The sequence below is a fragment of the Tinamus guttatus genome, unplaced genomic scaffold (genome assembly GCF_059628265.1).
Source record: "Tinamus guttatus ecotype Peru unplaced genomic scaffold, ASM5962826v1 Tinamus_guttatus_pri_ptg000008l, whole genome shotgun sequence".
In the NCBI taxonomy this organism is placed as follows: Eukaryota; Metazoa; Chordata; class Aves; order Tinamiformes; family Tinamidae; genus Tinamus; species Tinamus guttatus.
In genome coordinates, this window is record NW_028288542.1 from 1,217,689 (window position 1) to 1,235,361 (window position 17,673).

The 17,673-nt window shown below is 39.1% G+C and overlaps 1 protein-coding gene across 7 annotated transcripts in view; it reads right to left on the minus strand.

The window, feature by feature from the left end:
* The window catches only part of DMD (dystrophin), a 1,078,552-nt gene that overhangs the window by 109,269 nt on the left and 951,610 nt on the right, over positions 1 to 17,673 (minus strand). For all 7 annotated transcript variants that reach the window (XM_088521823.1, XM_088521851.1, XM_088521829.1 and 4 more), the window contains 2 exons: positions 17,187 to 17,265; positions 3,390 to 3,450 (listed from right to left, as the gene is read on the minus strand). In XM_088521823.1, the coding sequence (XP_088377949.1) occupies positions 3,390 to 3,450; positions 17,187 to 17,265 (140 nt within the window). The remainder of the gene's footprint in view (positions 1 to 3,389; positions 3,451 to 17,186; positions 17,266 to 17,673) is intronic.

Genomic DNA, 17,673 nt, shown 5'->3' on the forward strand with positions numbered 1-17,673 from the left:
ATGAAAGACTAAGACAAATATAGAACTCAAAACGACTAAATTTCAACAATGTGCTAGACCGTGACTACCAATTTCCCCAGAAAAAAGCATGTTGCAGACTTCCCTCCTTCCTCCGAGGCAAGGGGGATCTCTTAGCACTGTGCAATTGGCCAGCTCTTTGGTGATCCTAGGATGAGCCCTTACACAAGGCACAGGCAAACCTGGTTCAGAACAGAGCTCCCTCATGGGTCCCAGGAGGCCACTCAGAGAAGAGGAAATGGGTCTGGGCAGGATGACTGAATGCCTCTTTTGTGGCTGCAAAATCCGCAGGAGCCATTTGGTTTTGCTGTAACTGCTTTGGAGCATCATCCCTCTCCATTTGATTTAAGGAGAAGAGTTTGCCTGTGTATGTCTGTGTGCATGCATGAGATGACTTTTCTCACAAGCTCTGTGTTTTTACTTTTCTTCTTTTTATATAAAAGTAGTGAGGAGCATAGATGTATCTGTATGCTTCTGTGTCCCCATTTTCCAGGCCACACTGCAATATGGCCTCCAAGATCAGGGCCTCAAAGAACGGGAGTGATTAAACTGAAAACTACTTTTCATTTTTCCTCTTCCTTTTTAATCTAGTGAAACCTTTTAATCCTTTATTAGATGCAAAGAACATACTGAGAGGGAAAGAAAGATCAAAAAGAAAAGGGTCGGGCAGAGTGTGTTTTGGAACAATTTTACATGTTTTATTTCAGAGGCAAAAGAGAGAAAGAGAGGTTCTTCTTTATTTCCCCCCCCTCACTAGCACCTCATACACTGGGCAAGTGCTCAGCAAGCAGCCAGGAATGTCCACTTGCCACTCAGGAAGCCCAGACACTGCTGATATCCTGCAACGCAACAACACCACGTCCCAGCCCATCGGGGAAATAGGAGAGACGGCCCAAGCTGTTGGCCTAGCTTGCCATTTCCATGAGGAAGTAACCACATAAAAGAGAAGGAGAAATCCTGCCCGAACGCGGCAGTTGGTGCCAGGCCGTTAACACGGCCATTTGCGTGAGGCCGACAGTTGGCGGAGAAGCTACAAAATGGCGGGGACGTGGAAGAGCAGTTGGGACAGGTTGCACGTTGCTGATTATCTTTTTTGGTAGCAATGACGCCTGCACCAGCATAATGTGCACAAAACGCTGGTGTGAATAACTTGGAGGAGGAATTGGGGGAATACAGGCTTCTGAGGTAACTAGTCGCTGCACATTAATCAGCTGTATAAAAATGAAATATTAACCAGGAAAATCGAAAGGCTGAAAGTTACCCAGCAGTAAGCAAATATTGCCGTTGAGGATTTAGTATTAAGTAGGACCTGATTTATGGGCTTATGAAATGCTGTTTCATTGCAAATGTGAAAATGATGAGATAAAACACTTAAACATCACAAGAAAACCAGATAAAATGAAAAACAATAACCAGTGTGGCAAATCTGGTTAACACAAGAGGCTAGCACCAATATTCTGCCTTGATGATAGAAGGGAAAATTACACACACAGTAAGAGAATGCTATCTGTGTCTGCCCAGTCTTCATGGCAGCTCTGTTACAGAATTAACGATTTATAGAAAGGTAAGAGATCAAAGAATAAAGAAAATATGGTATGCTTGAAAACTGAAATGGTACAGAAAACAAGCAATTCAGTTGTGTGTTAGTACAAAACAAGAGTGATTAGGATAAAGGATAAGAAAAGAGACTGAAGAGAACTGGAGAAGGGAATGTAAAGATGTAAAAACTTGCAAAGACTCATACATTTTTAAAATATTTGTTTTTCATCTCAAAGACAGTAAGCTTTTGTATAAAACTTGTAACTGAATTAAACTTTAATTATTAATTAAAATAGTACTGTTGCAACTTCTTATGGCTATTAAGATATTTTCCAAGTGAACAGAATAAAACCAATGCATTCCTTTAAATTTGCAAATGGCCTGGAAAAAAAAATGTATTACAAAGTTGACACCAAAAATAATAAGGAAGAGTCCTCCCCATCATTTTAGAATGACAGGTCAACCTGCCCACTGTTGCTGGATGCAAGTAGCACTGGACGAAGAGGGAAGCGCGGTATGAAACGGAGCTTGGACCTATCTTGAGAATCGCCAAGACTTCTCCCACCACCACAGCAAGCCATGCCATGGGAAAAAGAGGTGTCTTTCCCTTAGCTGCTGTACCATGAATTGTCTCTCATACACCACAGCTTTAAGTTGCTTCCAGTCTGTAGACTTCCCTCTCTCCTCCTGCTTAAAAGAGCTTTCCAGCTCTTTATGGCAGGTTAGTTATTCATAGCCAAATAAAAAAAAAGGAAAAAAAAACTTAAGGCGATGCCAGAGAAGCTCCAACCAGGTGTATCTATAGCACTGTGTAGTACTACAGACTGCTAGTTTTCTTCATGTTTAGTCAATAAAGTCCATTCTGTGGCTATAATAGCGGTTCAACTAGGCTGTGAAAATTGCAGTTGAATTGCCACTGTAACCACATGGCTTGAGTGCCACTGGTTGAGCTGGAGAAGTGTGCTGGGAATATGAAAAGAGCAATCATGTGAGTATGTCTGTTAAAAGACTCCTGAGTTCCAGTTATTTGCACTACAGTTTTTATCATAGGTAGTGCATCACCTATTTCTCCAGGAAGTTACGTATGAATAATTCATGGCACATGTTGCAAATGATGATCGACAGCAAGAGGGAAAAATGTATTAAAATTCATTCTCTGTTATTATGTGGTGGGTCTTTTTAGGACGCTAGAAGCAGGTGCATCCAAGGTTTTTTGTTTGCTTGTTTAATTTCCTCTCATTGTTAAGCATACCTCACTTAAAACTAGTAAGTTTACTTTGGGAACTAGAGTTTAAAGGAACTTACAGCCTATAGGGATTAATTTGTCCCTTGTTTTTCCTCAGCAAGAGATTTTGCTATGTACCCTCTCTACAGGAACTCACTGTTTAAAGGATGTGCACTGCAAGGTCAAAACAGCAGTGCACCAAATTCACAGCTGCAACATGTCTCTGCTTTTAAACATGAAAATTCCACAAATAAATACCAACATTCTGAATGTTTTTCAGTCTTGCAAATCCTGCCATATGTAATCCTACGTGGACAACGGATCAGACTCAGATATAATCCAAATACCCCAAAGCTTGACTTCAGTTTGCAGGTGACTGCTACAGAGGCATAAAATGAATCAACTTTCTCACAAAGCAGTGCATCCCACTGTGCTTTTAAAGGACATAACATACATTTTTTCCTGTGACGTTTACTGCACATTTCACTCCTTTTGTTCATCGTACTCAGACAACACAAGAATAGGTCCAGCCAATCTAAGAAAATTACCAACCATGCACTTTAATGACAGCTATAAATACCCAGAATGAATTACAACCGATACTCACTTGATGTAGTACGGCACTTTGTTTGGCGAGATCGCCCTCTCCCAGGGGCCTTGGACAGAAGCTGTCAACAACAAACAAACAAACAGATGAATAAGGAACTGCACGTGAACGTGCAGGCATGCCAGCATACCTGGAAGAGAAATGTGGAGGTCAGGTTCAGAGCAAACAGGAGAGACAACATTAATCTCTGGAATTACAATTTTACACTCGGCCACGCTGATACGGGCCTGTTTGCTCAGTTGTCTGTGAAGGCAGGAAGGATTAACCTGCTGTTCGGAAATTTCAGTCCTAATCTGAGTGAAATTGAACTCATTCGTCTGCAAAGATAAATGCAAAAAATTCTTCAACTACTAAACTTGAAGGACAGATAAGAAGCAGAACAAGCTATATATCTTTCTGGTGTGCTTTCTTATAGGGTTCCTCCTGCTAATGCTTTTGACTGGGTTTTCTTCAGTTTCTTACCCTGTTTCATCAGCGTTTTTCATCCTTCTAAGAACAAAATTACACTCTTCTTTACATTTTGAGGGAAGCTATAAAATGAGATGCCAGCCCAAAATGTTGTTTATTCTCTTGTTTATTTGCTCCAAATAGAAGGGAAAAAAATCACTCTTATTTCCACCAATCTGAATCGTTTTTTTGGCTTCCAGTAATAGCAGAAAATATCACTGTGATCACAAAATAAATAAATAAATCCACATTAGAATAGGAGGGTATGACACTACTCACTTTTGACTATCACAGTGTTAACATGTCAACATCAACTCACAAGGTATGGCAAATCTTTTGCAACAAAGTTTAATATAAAACCCACCGTAGGCCAAACAATTTCAAATAACGCGGATTTATCAGAGGTAGAGCTGTCTTATAGTCCAGGCCATAAGCAGAAAACTCACTTTTTATTGAGTTTGTTATCTTTCAAGGACAATAGGAACAAGGATTTTCTTTTTTTAATATAGTCACTTCTTTATATTGGAAGATGAAGCTGGAAAAAAAAATGACTGTTTGCTTCATCCAGTGTAACCCTTCTTTTTAATGACCCCTGCTGTTCACAATGGAAAATAATTTTTACCTAGACTCAAGGAGCTGTATGGCTCATTTGGTGCAGAGTATTTTCTCTCTCACACACACAAAATATACTCCAAAAATGCCAATCCCAAGCTGCAGGTGCTTCAAGAAAACCAAGAAATCACTATATTTACAAATAAAATTAACCAATACCTGCAATTTCTTACAATTTGTTCCAGCACAAATGTCTGGTACAATTTGGACCACATTCACAGAAGTCAATATGCAGAGAGATATTTCCTCTTCCCTGATTGCTCCCATCTGGAAACACTGGCAACAAGAGGTGGAGGAAAAAACTGAAGTGTGTTTATAAAAATAGCTATATCAGCTCTCTGTATTTTGGTTGACTTGCATACACATGGACTCTGAAGAAAGACTGGAAGGAGGTGAGGGAGCCCACCCAGATAGCAGCAGAGGAGTAACCTGGAGCCACCTCAGATATTCTGAAAAGGCAACCAGAAATGGGGGAATGGGGCAACGCGTTGCCAGGGGGCTCCAGGCAATGCTGAGAAGGCAGGGGAAGGAAGCCCTGTGTCTGGGAGCACTCTGAATTTGGTAATGAAGTTTCACATCACTGGTGGCCTAAGAGTCCTGGAAAGGCTACTGCAGCATCTGCTGGTGGCATCCTCAGCCCCAGGCTGCCCTGGGCCACCCTCCTATTGCTCACATTTCTGCAGCCTTTAAAGAAGAAAAGAGGAATTATATTTGAATGGTTCAGCCATGGAAACAGCTAATCTCAACATAAGCAATAAATACGGAATTTGCATTTTCCCATGGGAATATTAGCTATCAGGGGAAAATAGGAGACTCTAATGCCACTGAAGACTGTGCCATAACCCATATATGCAGAAGCACAGATCTGTGTATATTTTCAAATACAAATATTTGAATACACACATAAGTTATACAGGATAAAATATCTCTTCTTTGGACAGGAACTGCCATTTTGCTCTCTGTTCATACATTATATAGCTGAACTATAGTGCTAGCAGTAAGTGCAAATAGCACCGTTGCTCAGGTTCTGAGGGCGACATGTAGCCTCAAATGATGTAAAGATGAAACCTGTTACATAATGTACACAACTGCAAAAAGTATTTAAAAACATGAAAGGTTTGGATGTTAACTAGAACAAAACAAGGAAGCACATCCTCCTCTTTGCTGCAGTATAGAGAATGTTTAATCTAAATTTCTTGTCCGTGATGCTTAATTATCCTGGCTGCTGGTAAGAACATAAGTTGGTGCAAATGTAATCTTGATGACTGCTCCAATATTCTCCATGGCCTAAAATGGGACAGGAACCTGAAGCCAAGGAGCTAGATACAGGCTACAATTAAATCTTACATTATCAGTGGCTCAATGGTTTCTCTACGAACTGTTGTTAAATAACACTAATCTGTGTGCTAATATGTGCCCCATCAATATGTTTAAAAGACCTACTTCGTGGCAATGCTTTACCCTTTTTTACCCTTTTTACCCTTTACCCTTACAAACTGGTATTATCTGAGGACTGATTTGAATACTAAGTTAAAATTTTCTAGAGCAAAACCTATCTCACTATTAACTAAAAATGGACCTTCTTCCATATCTTTTTCCCCAAATAATGATTAATATTCCTAAAGAGAATATCAGCAAACTACAGTTCTTACATTTTAAGATTTCCTTTTAATTAAAAAAATAAAGGATAGAATAGGTTGTTGCATATTTTTCGGAAGATATTCTTTTTCCTTTGCTCCTGAATTAATCTAGGTAAGAGCTCTGCAGTCAAAACTTATTATCGCAGAATCTTACATACGATAGTGTTCTTGATATATTAAAAGAGGAAGAAATACTTTGCTTTCATGAGAACCAAGTGCTTTAGAAATAACACACAGTTCTGTGATGTTCTGCATAATTGGATTTAGTGTTCCTTCAAGAGATTGTTGTGAAGCTGTCTATAATACACTTTTTGCTTTCCTGGATGATTCTAGCCTTGCATAAATTTGAGTTGAGGAAATATGTGGTACTTTTTCACAGCTATGCAAAGAGAATAATCATTTTACTCCTGGACCAAGTCCAAGAGCTGAGAACAGCTGTTTCTTATCTCTGCTTACCAGAGGTTTACTCCCCATTACAAAGCTAGTGCAGGTAATGGACATATATCTTTAATTCCTGCTAAGACCATTTGAGTAGTCCATCAAAGCAGTGTTTCTAGCAAAGACATTTTATATGACACTGTAGTACTCATGTGCTACAGCACTCAAGAAGCTGACCTTCTCCTATTTGCAAAGTGCAATTCCAAAGTGCTTTATTGCTCCAGCCTGCACAGTGTAAGAATCCATTATCGTACACCCGGCCACTTGCAATGTTGTCCTCTGAAATTAAATATTACAACCAAATATGGGGCATTTTAAGAGTGAATTTAAATCTCCTTCCTCTTGGTTTGCATGGCTATAAATTTTAGTGGTTACTTGACTTTGGAGTTTTATCTTTCTCTGTCGGTGCGCTAACATATGTGAAACTTGTTCTGGCTGCTGTTCAAGCTCAATGAACACAGCTCATGAGGGTGAGCCCGCAGCCTTAGCCACTTCTACAGTGCATAATGAAACAGTAGCACGACGGCTCTCTCAACTTCAGCAGTATTTTCATGCATGTAGGGATCTGAATAGCATATTAAAAGGACGATGCCATATTTTTCTCTGTGTTGATACTGAAAAATAAACGGATAAATGGTTCACTTTAACACTACAAGCATAAAGACAAATACCTATACCAATACTAGTTCACTGACAGTAAACTAGTTCTCCTTTAACTATTCAGAAAGAAAACTTAACTAGGTCCAAAGTTAGAAATTACTACTAGTGGTCCCTATTTAAAAAGACATAACACACTTCCAGCCACCCTACAATAGCACTGGTGTACATTTTCAGTTTTAAATATGAAGAAAATTGGGCTAAAGAACTGGGAAAGGGTTTAGAATAGAGAAACTACATAGTATCATTACATAGTACCTAAAACTTTGTATACTGTTATCTATATCCTACAAACTTCTTTTGGTTTGTTTGTTTGTTGCTTATTTTGTCTTACATTTATTATACATGTTTCTTCCTTGTGAGAGCAGCAGCTGAGCTCATTTATATGTTCACACTCAAGACCTGTATTACCTTCTTGTTGGCCACAGTAGCCACAACTCAGTAAGGCACATATTTATTTTCAAATTTTAATAATGTCAATATTTCACTGATTCAACCTAGGACTTCTACCTATCTGACTTCTTATCTCTCTACTTGACACTAGCATCATTAGTATCTTTATACAAACATATAGCTAGGAACCAGTTAATTTCTTCAACTGGTTTGCAAACCAAATTGCAACAGTGGCACAATAGCAGATATGCACCATCTAGGAAGCTCTCCAACATCCTTTATAACAAATGGCAGCATGCATCGGTAAAATAGGAATTTTTCAAGATGTACAGGGGGATGTTTTCTAAACTGTGGGCATTTATTTGTGTCCTAAGTGAGACTGAAGAACAATTAGATCGTGCTAGGTAGCACTGAGGTCTAGTGCTGCTGCACCGTGGAGCTGACCAACAGGAGTCAGAAAACCAGGACTGCACAATTTAAAAGTTACAAGGCAGAAACATAACTCGAAACCTGCCTTTCATAAGAACTGCACAGCAGGGGATCTATCCAGCTCCAAAATCTGCCTTGCAGGGCTGCATATATGGATGGATTCCCCATCACTTCAGACAGGGACAGCTACCTTTCAGCTTGGACTCCACAACTTTTACAATCCACTATACTTCCCTTACATTTTCTTTATACACGCTGTTGCTCTGCCAAGCTAGCAGTACTGTCTGTCATTATAATATGTATGCAGACAAACACTGACTATAACACTCCTATTCACTCTGAAGATGTGATTATTAATTATGAAAAGAGTCAGCACGGGATTAGCAGCAATACAAACAAATTAAAGAATTATAAAGAATTATAAAGCAGACCTTTCCATTCTGCATTTTCTGTTTTATTCTTTACGGTCAGCTTAGTATTTCTTATCCATAACCTAGCGTCAGCATTATACAATACAACCTAAATAATGCACTCCTTTCATCATTATAAATCACAAACAGCATTTGCAGACGTTTCCAAATGCCATTTGTAACACAAAATATAAAATCCATCTAATGCTCATTTTCTTAAATGTCACGATACTGTAAAATGGCAAAAATATACAAGCATCCATTTTTTTTCCCCTAAAAGAAATACTGCATAAAATACAGCAAAATTATATAGTCTATATTGATTTGCATATCCCAAGTTACAGGTACTTCATATTGCTAACAGCATCTGTTCTACTCTTAAGCTCTTAAAAACTCTAAGACTGACTTTCACCTTGTCGAATTCGACACAAGTTTTCTGCAAAAGGAATTAGATAATTAGAATAATAAATCTTTGATAATCACTTCATGTCTTACAGAGTCAAGCATAGCAGGACGGATTCTAATATAGACAGAACATCCTTACAGCACCGTAGCTCTGCAATCTGAGAACAAAAGGAATGTTCTAAACTGGATGCAAGTTACACCTGGTGACATCATGGGCATATGGTTAAATCTTATGACTGTTACACTCATTTAAGATGAAAAAATTGATATAATTGCTTGCAAATTATTGCTGAATTTAAGAATATTTGCCTTTCAAAAATAAAATATAGAAAAGAATTAGGCTTCTGTAAAAAATAAAGGCTTTATAAAAATATTATAAGATACTTTAAAAGTGTTGACAAATGAAAAGTATAAAGGCAAGAGACAGAAACTCTTCAGAAAGAATTATTGTTAATTATCATTCTTTAGATTTTTTTTGGTGGAAACCATTTTTCAAAAATACCAGCTACTGATTTGATGGAAAAAGTGTGTGTTTGCAGCTGAAAGCATAGCAAAACACCCTGCCATCTTTGAGAGCTGGCTTTATCATTTTTTTCCGAAATTTGAATTCCAATGTATTACAATGGATAGAGTCACTTAGAACAAAAATTCAGTGAGGTAGAAAGCACAGCTATAAAACTACAAATCCCTTAAATGTTACCTCATGGTGAATCATATTCCAGCAGTCAGGCAAATCTACTGCTACCAATAGTGTGGCTACGGCCATAGTAGAAAAATGGTAAGAATTTTAAAGAAGGCTGATATTCTAAACAAGGAAGAAATGGATTCAAGACACTTTATTTTTAAATATGATTTACTCATTATACAAGCTTTCCACTTAAATCATTGCCAACTGAATTACAAATTCACTGTGATGGTCATCATGGCTCAACCACAGAAATTAAGTTTTGCACTGCTGGGGTTTAAACAACGTTCTCTTCTCTTCTTTAAGAAAACTTGTTTTGTGCTCTTTAAAAAAGTTTCAGAACTGTAACAGAATAAAATCTTCCGCTTTCTTCAAGCAGGTTTGTAGTTGAGCTGCTGTCTAAAGCAGCTCTCACTTCTGCATGGCTAAATGGACAGTTGCCCCCTCCGTGACTAAGTATTGCCATCTTGATTTTGGAAAGGCTTCCAGCATCAGGGTTTAGAAAAAAAGGTGATGAAACCAAGCAATACCAAGGCAGAGTAGACAAGAAAGCCCCTCCTCATCTTTCAGGATCAGCACTATTAGTTACAGGGGAGACCCAGCACCTACAAGCTCAAATTGAGCTGATATCCTTGGCAGGCCTTTCCCTCCCGAAAGCCGGAGCTGGGAGCGTAGGGCCCTTCAGCAGTACAGGATCCTTCACGGGACATTCACGAGGAGGAAGTTACTCACCCCAGGCTTACAGGCTGAGCACACGGGTGACCTTCTTCCCCTTCTAGCAAGAAGCTCTACGACCCAGCACTGCACATCCGTGTCTTCCAAACACGACAGCACAGTCGTGCCTTCAACCCGCACGCAGTGCTTTAATACATTCTGTTGCACTCACAGAAACCTCAGATTTTCACAAAATCTGACATCTACAGCTTGGGGTCATGTAGGATACACCTTGTGGAGCTAAGAAATGCCCAGTACTCAAGTTCTGAGCGGAGGCATATGCAACCATTTTGCCTGAACGTGAAAGGAGGAAAAAAAAAAAAAGTTTTCTAGCAATCAGCCTCTTCCAGCTATCCTGAACAAATTTAAGTTTCACAAAATCACTTCTGTGCTTACAGAGATTCCTCTTTGTATTACTTCCCATCTTTGTATTTCCTCCTGGTAACTATTTTCAAGATATTCAATATGATATCTAAAAATATTATTTCATTTATCTCCAGTGAGAAGGATGAATGGACATAATCTTTCATTTCCGTATGTCAAAAGCAGACAGAAAAAGCATATTGTCTGTAAGACAATATAAAAAACCTAATGTATGCAATGAGAAATAATTGAGAAAAAGATGTAGCTGATGATAGCGCTGGAAAAATCACCTACCGGGTGTCCTAAGAGACCTAAAGTCCCGTCATTTTTAGAGTCAGATATCTTAATTAGAAGGACATGTCCTTTTAAAGACATGTCTGAATATGCAATAAGGAGTTTCACTAATATGTGTGCCTTGCATGATAATCTCAGCACTCGCAGAGCAAGTGGCAGACATTAGTACTTCACTTCTTGCCCAGCTTGAATGAATCCAGACCCATCTCTCTTATTTCTCAGGAAAGGGGATGAAACAACTAAAAATTAAAGAAAGGAAAACACAAAGGCCCAGAAAGAAGGGAAAAAAAGAATTCTGAATCCTAGCAGAAAACAAAAAACTTGGTCATAAGAGCAGGCTATATATCCTAGGTCTCCTCCTCAGGACAAAGCTCAGAGCTGCTCACAGCTTTCCCTGAGAAGGAAAGATCCAGGTTATATAACCTGCCCCTGTGATCACGGTTTTCATTATTAATGAACAACTGCCTAACACGAAATGCACCAAATCAACAAGCACTTTGATTGCCAGCCTGTAACAGAAACCGTTGGCTCCAGCTTTCCCATTCTTTCTGTTTCTGAATGAAAACTGCTACGCCTGCTCCATTTCATGCTGAAGACAGTGCTACTATTGCTAAGGGATGTGAAACAAAAGCATCTTTAGGCACCACCAGTTAAAATACAGTTCCTAGCACGGGCTCTCTAGGCATACAGATGGAGAGTCTGGAGCTGCTGTACCCAGTGTTTTGCAGCCTGCGGGGAGCAGAAGCTTGCAGCCTCTGAAACACGCGCCACAGAACGCTGGCTAGGTGTCAAGCACTCCTTCCAGACTCGCACACCCACTTGTTCTTTCTGGTCCTTGCCTTTCGCCAAGGTTCTTTGCTGTGGGAAAAATCTGAGTTCCCTGAGCAGTCAGAGCCTGGGAGCCACGGGCATCTCCCGGCCACGCTCGCAGGGCACCAGCTGAGCACTATTTCATGAGGGCACCTCCCCAACATGCTCTCCATGCTAAGGGAGGGTCTCCTGCAGGCCCTGGGCAGTAAAATACAAGGCTTGCTTTTGTTTTCAAAGGTTGCAATACCATCTATTGGTTAGGGATCACAAATACATATGTGACTGAGCCACATCATTAAAAATAGGATGAATGGCAAGCTGGTTAACACTGCAAACGATATTAAAGATTTGACATCAATTCTTCTTCATATTTTTGCATTTCAAAAGGAAGGTATATTTTGAAAAATACACATCTCCCATAAAGAGAGGATGAATCCTGTTCTTTGTAAGGAGCGGCATCAGAGATCAAAGTAAAGAGGCCAAAAAAAGTATCACTACTCCAGAGGAGACACTAAAAACTCTGGACTTGGCATTATGCTGAAATTTGCACTTAAATTAGGTTTGCAGGTCCTCTTTTTCACACTTCAGTTCCTGTATTTCATTTTCAAATTAAGCACCACCATCCATGAAAGGATCACAGACCTTTTCGAAGACTTTGCTAAATATTTACCAATTTCTCTTTAACAAAAAGGAGAAACTTTGTGACTTTTTCACTGATTTTCATCATTCTAATTAAACAGCAAAACCACCACCAACTACAACCTCATTCTGTAAGTTCATGATACAATGTCTTGCACACATAATACCACTTATCAAGCTGTATCTTCATAACTATTTCTGTCAATGCTGAGATCCTCAATCCTTGGCAAGGTGGTAAGGGATAACTGAGGAAAAGACAAGACACTATGGAGACTGGCAGAGTGAAATCAGCTTGAGGAAGCATGAAGGGCTGATGAGAAAATCACAGGCTGAGGTGAAAGTCCAGGAAAGATGCATGGGAGGCCTGGGGAGAGGAGAGCTCATGAGCTAGCAGATAAGTAAGGGCCAGCTTTAGTGAGAGTCCTCTACACTTGCGAGCTGTCCAAAGCCTTGGTGTATAACCAAGTGGAACACAGGTGGATACTGGCTCCTCGATCATTGATTTTTAGAGATGGGGACATTTCGACTAGCATTTGATTCCCTGCTTGCATAGAACATGGAAAATATGAGGTCCTGACTCTACTCCCAGTGCTTCTGCACCCGGTTTCCAACAGTCTTCAGCTCCAGCCTTTGGGAGCTTCTGTTCCAGACACACAGAAACAGACAGATGATGCTGTAATTTCTATGTACAGACCAATAACAATCTTCTAAGAGCCATTACCATCAATTAGCAATTCATATGTTTATTTCTTTCAGTGGGAAAGAAATATACTTCAGTTGCTACTTAGGAATACTAGCCTACCAACCTTTTTGTATAACTACGCAGGAAAGCAGAACACCTCTAAAATACAAAATTTAATTTAAGTAAGTAAACAAACAGTTGCAGATGATCATCACTAGCACCTCTAGAGGAACAAATATAGATAGTAGAAGAAAAGCTGATGCTGAATTTGAGAAGATGTATTTATTGCAGCTGGAGTATAAACAAAAAAAATGTTATGAGCTATCCAATAAATTTCCGTTACTTACTACAGTTTGCATTGATCTAATATGCATTTAGCTCCTTTGCTCAAAATACTTCGTGAGCTGAAATTATAAGATAATTCTGGAGAGCAGAATTATCATGATCCACTTTATTTTCTGAGCTGTTGCCACTGCTAAAGTGATCCAAAATAGATTCCATTTGCCATCGTGGCACTGAAAGGCCATTTAGAAGGCATTAAATCCACGTTGGTTTGACCTGCCCCCTTCCTGTTGGCAGCCCTTGTGCTTGACTAGCCCATTCCCAGAAGTGCAAATACAGAAATCCCACTAATGCTGCACGGCCCAGGCTTGGGCTGCATCTCTGCTGAAGAGCTACCTCTCCAGTAGAGATGGCTCCACCAGGCTGGTGTCGCAGGAGCAGTGGTGCTACTGTGAAAGCAGGTAACAGCAGGTTACTGGCTTCAGGTGCACCAACAACATACGGCACTGAGGAACCTGAGGCTTTGGGGACTTTATGCTTGCAGAACATGGGACTTAAAGATGCATGGGCAATTTGCAGTGACAGAACAATGATGTTTGGGGTAGATTCTATAGATATTTGCCATGCTTTAGTTACTTTTCTTTTGCATGTAGATGCAAGAGAGAGAGAGAAGAAGCAAGCAAATATATTGCATGCATGTCCTTTTTTTACTCAGTAACCTGGCTGTTTTCAGAGCCAACACGATTTGACCTGACTCCTTTTCCTGAAGTAACCTGCAAGGGGAGAAAAACAACCAGAATGTTTGCTACTCTGCTGGCTCAGGCTAATACTCAGAAGAACATATCCTCTCTGCGCCTCACCAATTGTTCGTAGGCTAAAAGATGTGGCTATCATGAAACTAAAAACTTTTAAACTGGCCTACATCAGTAGTGAGGCAGAATGGGTCTAGGACATAAAGATCACATAAGGTGTCTGGCTGCACTAGGCATAGGCACAGAGAACAACAACATTATGTTCAGTGCGATAATACAGTCCAGGTCACTCTGTTCTCCTGAAGATTATCAGATGAATTTGCTTTCTATATACACTCCATTTTTTTTTTCTTTGAGGAGCCTTCCCTGAAGGCAATTGTGCATCAAATAAAAAAGGCATTACACACTGCTGCAGGGCATACACCTATACTGTCCTCATGCCCCATCTTGACAAATCTGACTTGCAGGCACGTATATTGCACTGACTGGCATGTATATTCCATGACACTGCCTACTATATGTATTCCCAGGAACTAGGAGTTAATTCAGACAGATTTCTACAACTCAGCAGAAATTAAAGGCATAAAGCTTGTTTTTCCACAGACTCATATTTTGAAAAAGAAATACATAGTGTTGAACTACTGCTAGCCTGCACAGTGTATTTACAGTAAACACAGATTGTTTTGAATTTGCAATTCACCCTGTCAAGGTTTCCACTCATCTAATTTTTCCCCTTTGCCCTTCTCACTCTGTGGACAGGATGATCTTATCAGTGAAAAAAACCAACAACAATTAAGAGTTTACCAATTAAAAACCATTCCTGCCCAAAGTTACAGGGCAGTATGAGCCGAAGGAAAGTTTGCTCCCTACCCCACTGTGAATGCAACGGTGCAATGACAGTACCATCCATTTTGGATAAATGCCTGGAGAGGCTGCCTCTGTGCACGTAGTATGAGCCGAAGGAAAGTTTGCTCCCTACCCCACTGTGAATGCAACGGTGCAATGACAGTACCATCCATTTTGGATAAATGCCTGGAGAGGCTGCCTCTGTGCACGTAGCAGACTATTATCCTGTGACTGTGCTCTCTTCTGCTGATATAATCTCTTAAATAGTTTCGCTGTTTACTTTAGCTAATTGAAGTACAATAGAAAAGAGAGGGCACTGGAGAAGTTTCAGTCTAGCCACTGCCGGGGAGCTTTGAAGGTGTTTCAAACTGCCTTTGTGTGCTCCAAAACATCAAAGCGTGCTGGGGGAGAGGTGGGCTAGCAGTGTTACTGGCAATTATACCTTCTGCAGAGCTGTGGAAAGCTCTACTTAATTGCTATTCTTCTGCCAACTTTTTCACTAGGTTTTGATCCCTTTGTGGCTCTTGCAAGTGGTCAAATCCTGCAAAACCAAAAATATTTTTCTTGCAGGATTTGTTTGTCCTTGCACAAGTTCTGATTCCAAGTCCTTGGAATAGCTCTGATTTTGAACAGGTAAGCAGCGTGTGGAAGAGGTAATGGAAATCATCTCCTTCTAATAGATTTAGATAATTGCTTTTTTTTTTTTTTTTTCCTTTAAAAATGTGTCCGGCTATTTGAAGAAAACTGAAGCCCATTAAATTTAAAGTGGACTCCAGTTAAACAGGGATGCAATTTTGTCTCCGATTTTCTTTCATCAGCCCTTCAATAAAGTAAGTCTGCTCATCTGCAAGTCGCATAGGATAATACTTCCACTAACAGCTCCACCTTGCACCAGCCTTGTTCATGTCTCCTGTCCCTCATGGCTTACACTTTTCAGCTAGTACAGAAAAAAATCTCTTAATAATGTGGGTTTTACTTAAAATAAACTACAAGGAGTTTTATATCTTCTTTAGAGAAAAGAAATAATTTTAAACTCCATTTTTAAGGGGTATCTTTTATACTCTAAGTCTTAAAAAATACAATAATGAGAATCAAATACAAATAAATTGATTGAGAAATAAATTGATCTAGCCATTATATCTAGATAACTAAAAGGAAAGAGCAATAATAAATAATAAAAATAAATATTTAATAGTACACAGAAGCCCAATAATAGTTTGAGCTAACTGACTACCACTAGGATTACTGAGAAATAACTTATGTTTGAATTAGAGAAGACCTAGAAAGCTATGTGCTACGTTTTTCTAAAAATCTCTTCCAACAAAGAGAATCTATCTCTGCCTAGCAAAATTATACTTTACTAATATTGATTTGTAGACAAGAACTAAGCTATAGCTAAGCAAAATCAAATAGCAGCTTGGGGGCTGGCTCAGAAGTGTGCTTCAAAAGCACAAGTCAAGTATAGTCCAACATATATTTTAAGTGGCATTCACTTTCCTGGTTTTCCCTCCTACAGTAATAGGGCCCAACAAGAAATAGGGAGTATTCTCATTTCTATCTTTCTACAAAAAAAAAAAAAAGAAAAAAAAAGTCACCATAAAGAACTTGGCCAGAATACCTAGCTGCTCTTCTATTAATTTATTATTAATTCCCACAAGTATGGTAGATATTGAGGTTTATGCATTTTTAATCTCTGTAGAGTTTTAAAGCAGCTATGCAAGCCTTTGACTTTTCATTGTGCATGTGTTTAGATTCTTCTTCTGCTTCAAAAGAACTGCATGTTCAAAACACAGGATTTTTTTAGGATAGATTTAATCCTTACGTAGTTATGAAACTAGGTTAACAGATAAATGTCAATACTTAACGTGGAGAATTTGATAATTCATCTAATTGTCTGATACGACATACAGACACATATACTACTCCTATTTTCATCTTTACATACTCTATATCATAGACTCATCTGAAACTATCAAAAGGGATATATAAAAACTTAAATACCAAAATAATCAGAATTAGTAAAATACTAAGCACCAAAAACACCGATTTAAAATTTTTGAACAACTTTGTGTTGATGGATGCATTGGCAAATGGAGTTAGCATAGGTAGAGACCTTCTGTCTACCCTGGGATGTCTGAACTTCTTCATCAATCTTCTGCTCCAGATATTTAAAAGAAAAAAAACACTGAGATGTGCTTTAAAACAGAATCTGATAGTATCCCTAGCTGGATACCTGGTTACAAAATATATCAATTCACTGTGTTTGCAAGCTGAGCAAGTAAAATGGGAAATTACTCACTGGTAAGGAAATGCTGAGAAGTAGGGCCAAAATCCCTGTGAGCTTCATGCAGTTGCCTGATGCGCTCATCAATGGCCACCTGCAAAGATAGGAGAAAAAACTGACTCTGTTCTCAACAAGTAACAAGCAGCAATTAAAGACAGATACTTGTCTCATTAAGAAACATTCTCTTTAAAATTAAGACATCTCCTGCAACAATCTACCATGCTGAAGGATTTAACCGAGCTTTAATGTGTCTGATCCATAGGCAAAGAGGTTTGGTTGTTTGCCTTTCTTCTAACTCATGCTAGAACAACCTCAAAATGAACTGGCTGGTAAATAAATGTACAGCAAACAGGCCTGACCATATGCACCTAAAAAGAATATGACTCTGATTTCTTGTTTGCCAATATTGAAGTCAGTAAATTTCTTCTCTGTTAAATATTATTGGAACTACCATGAAAGAACTTTTTGGGAGTCAACTGTTACAAATCACCCTATGAAAAGT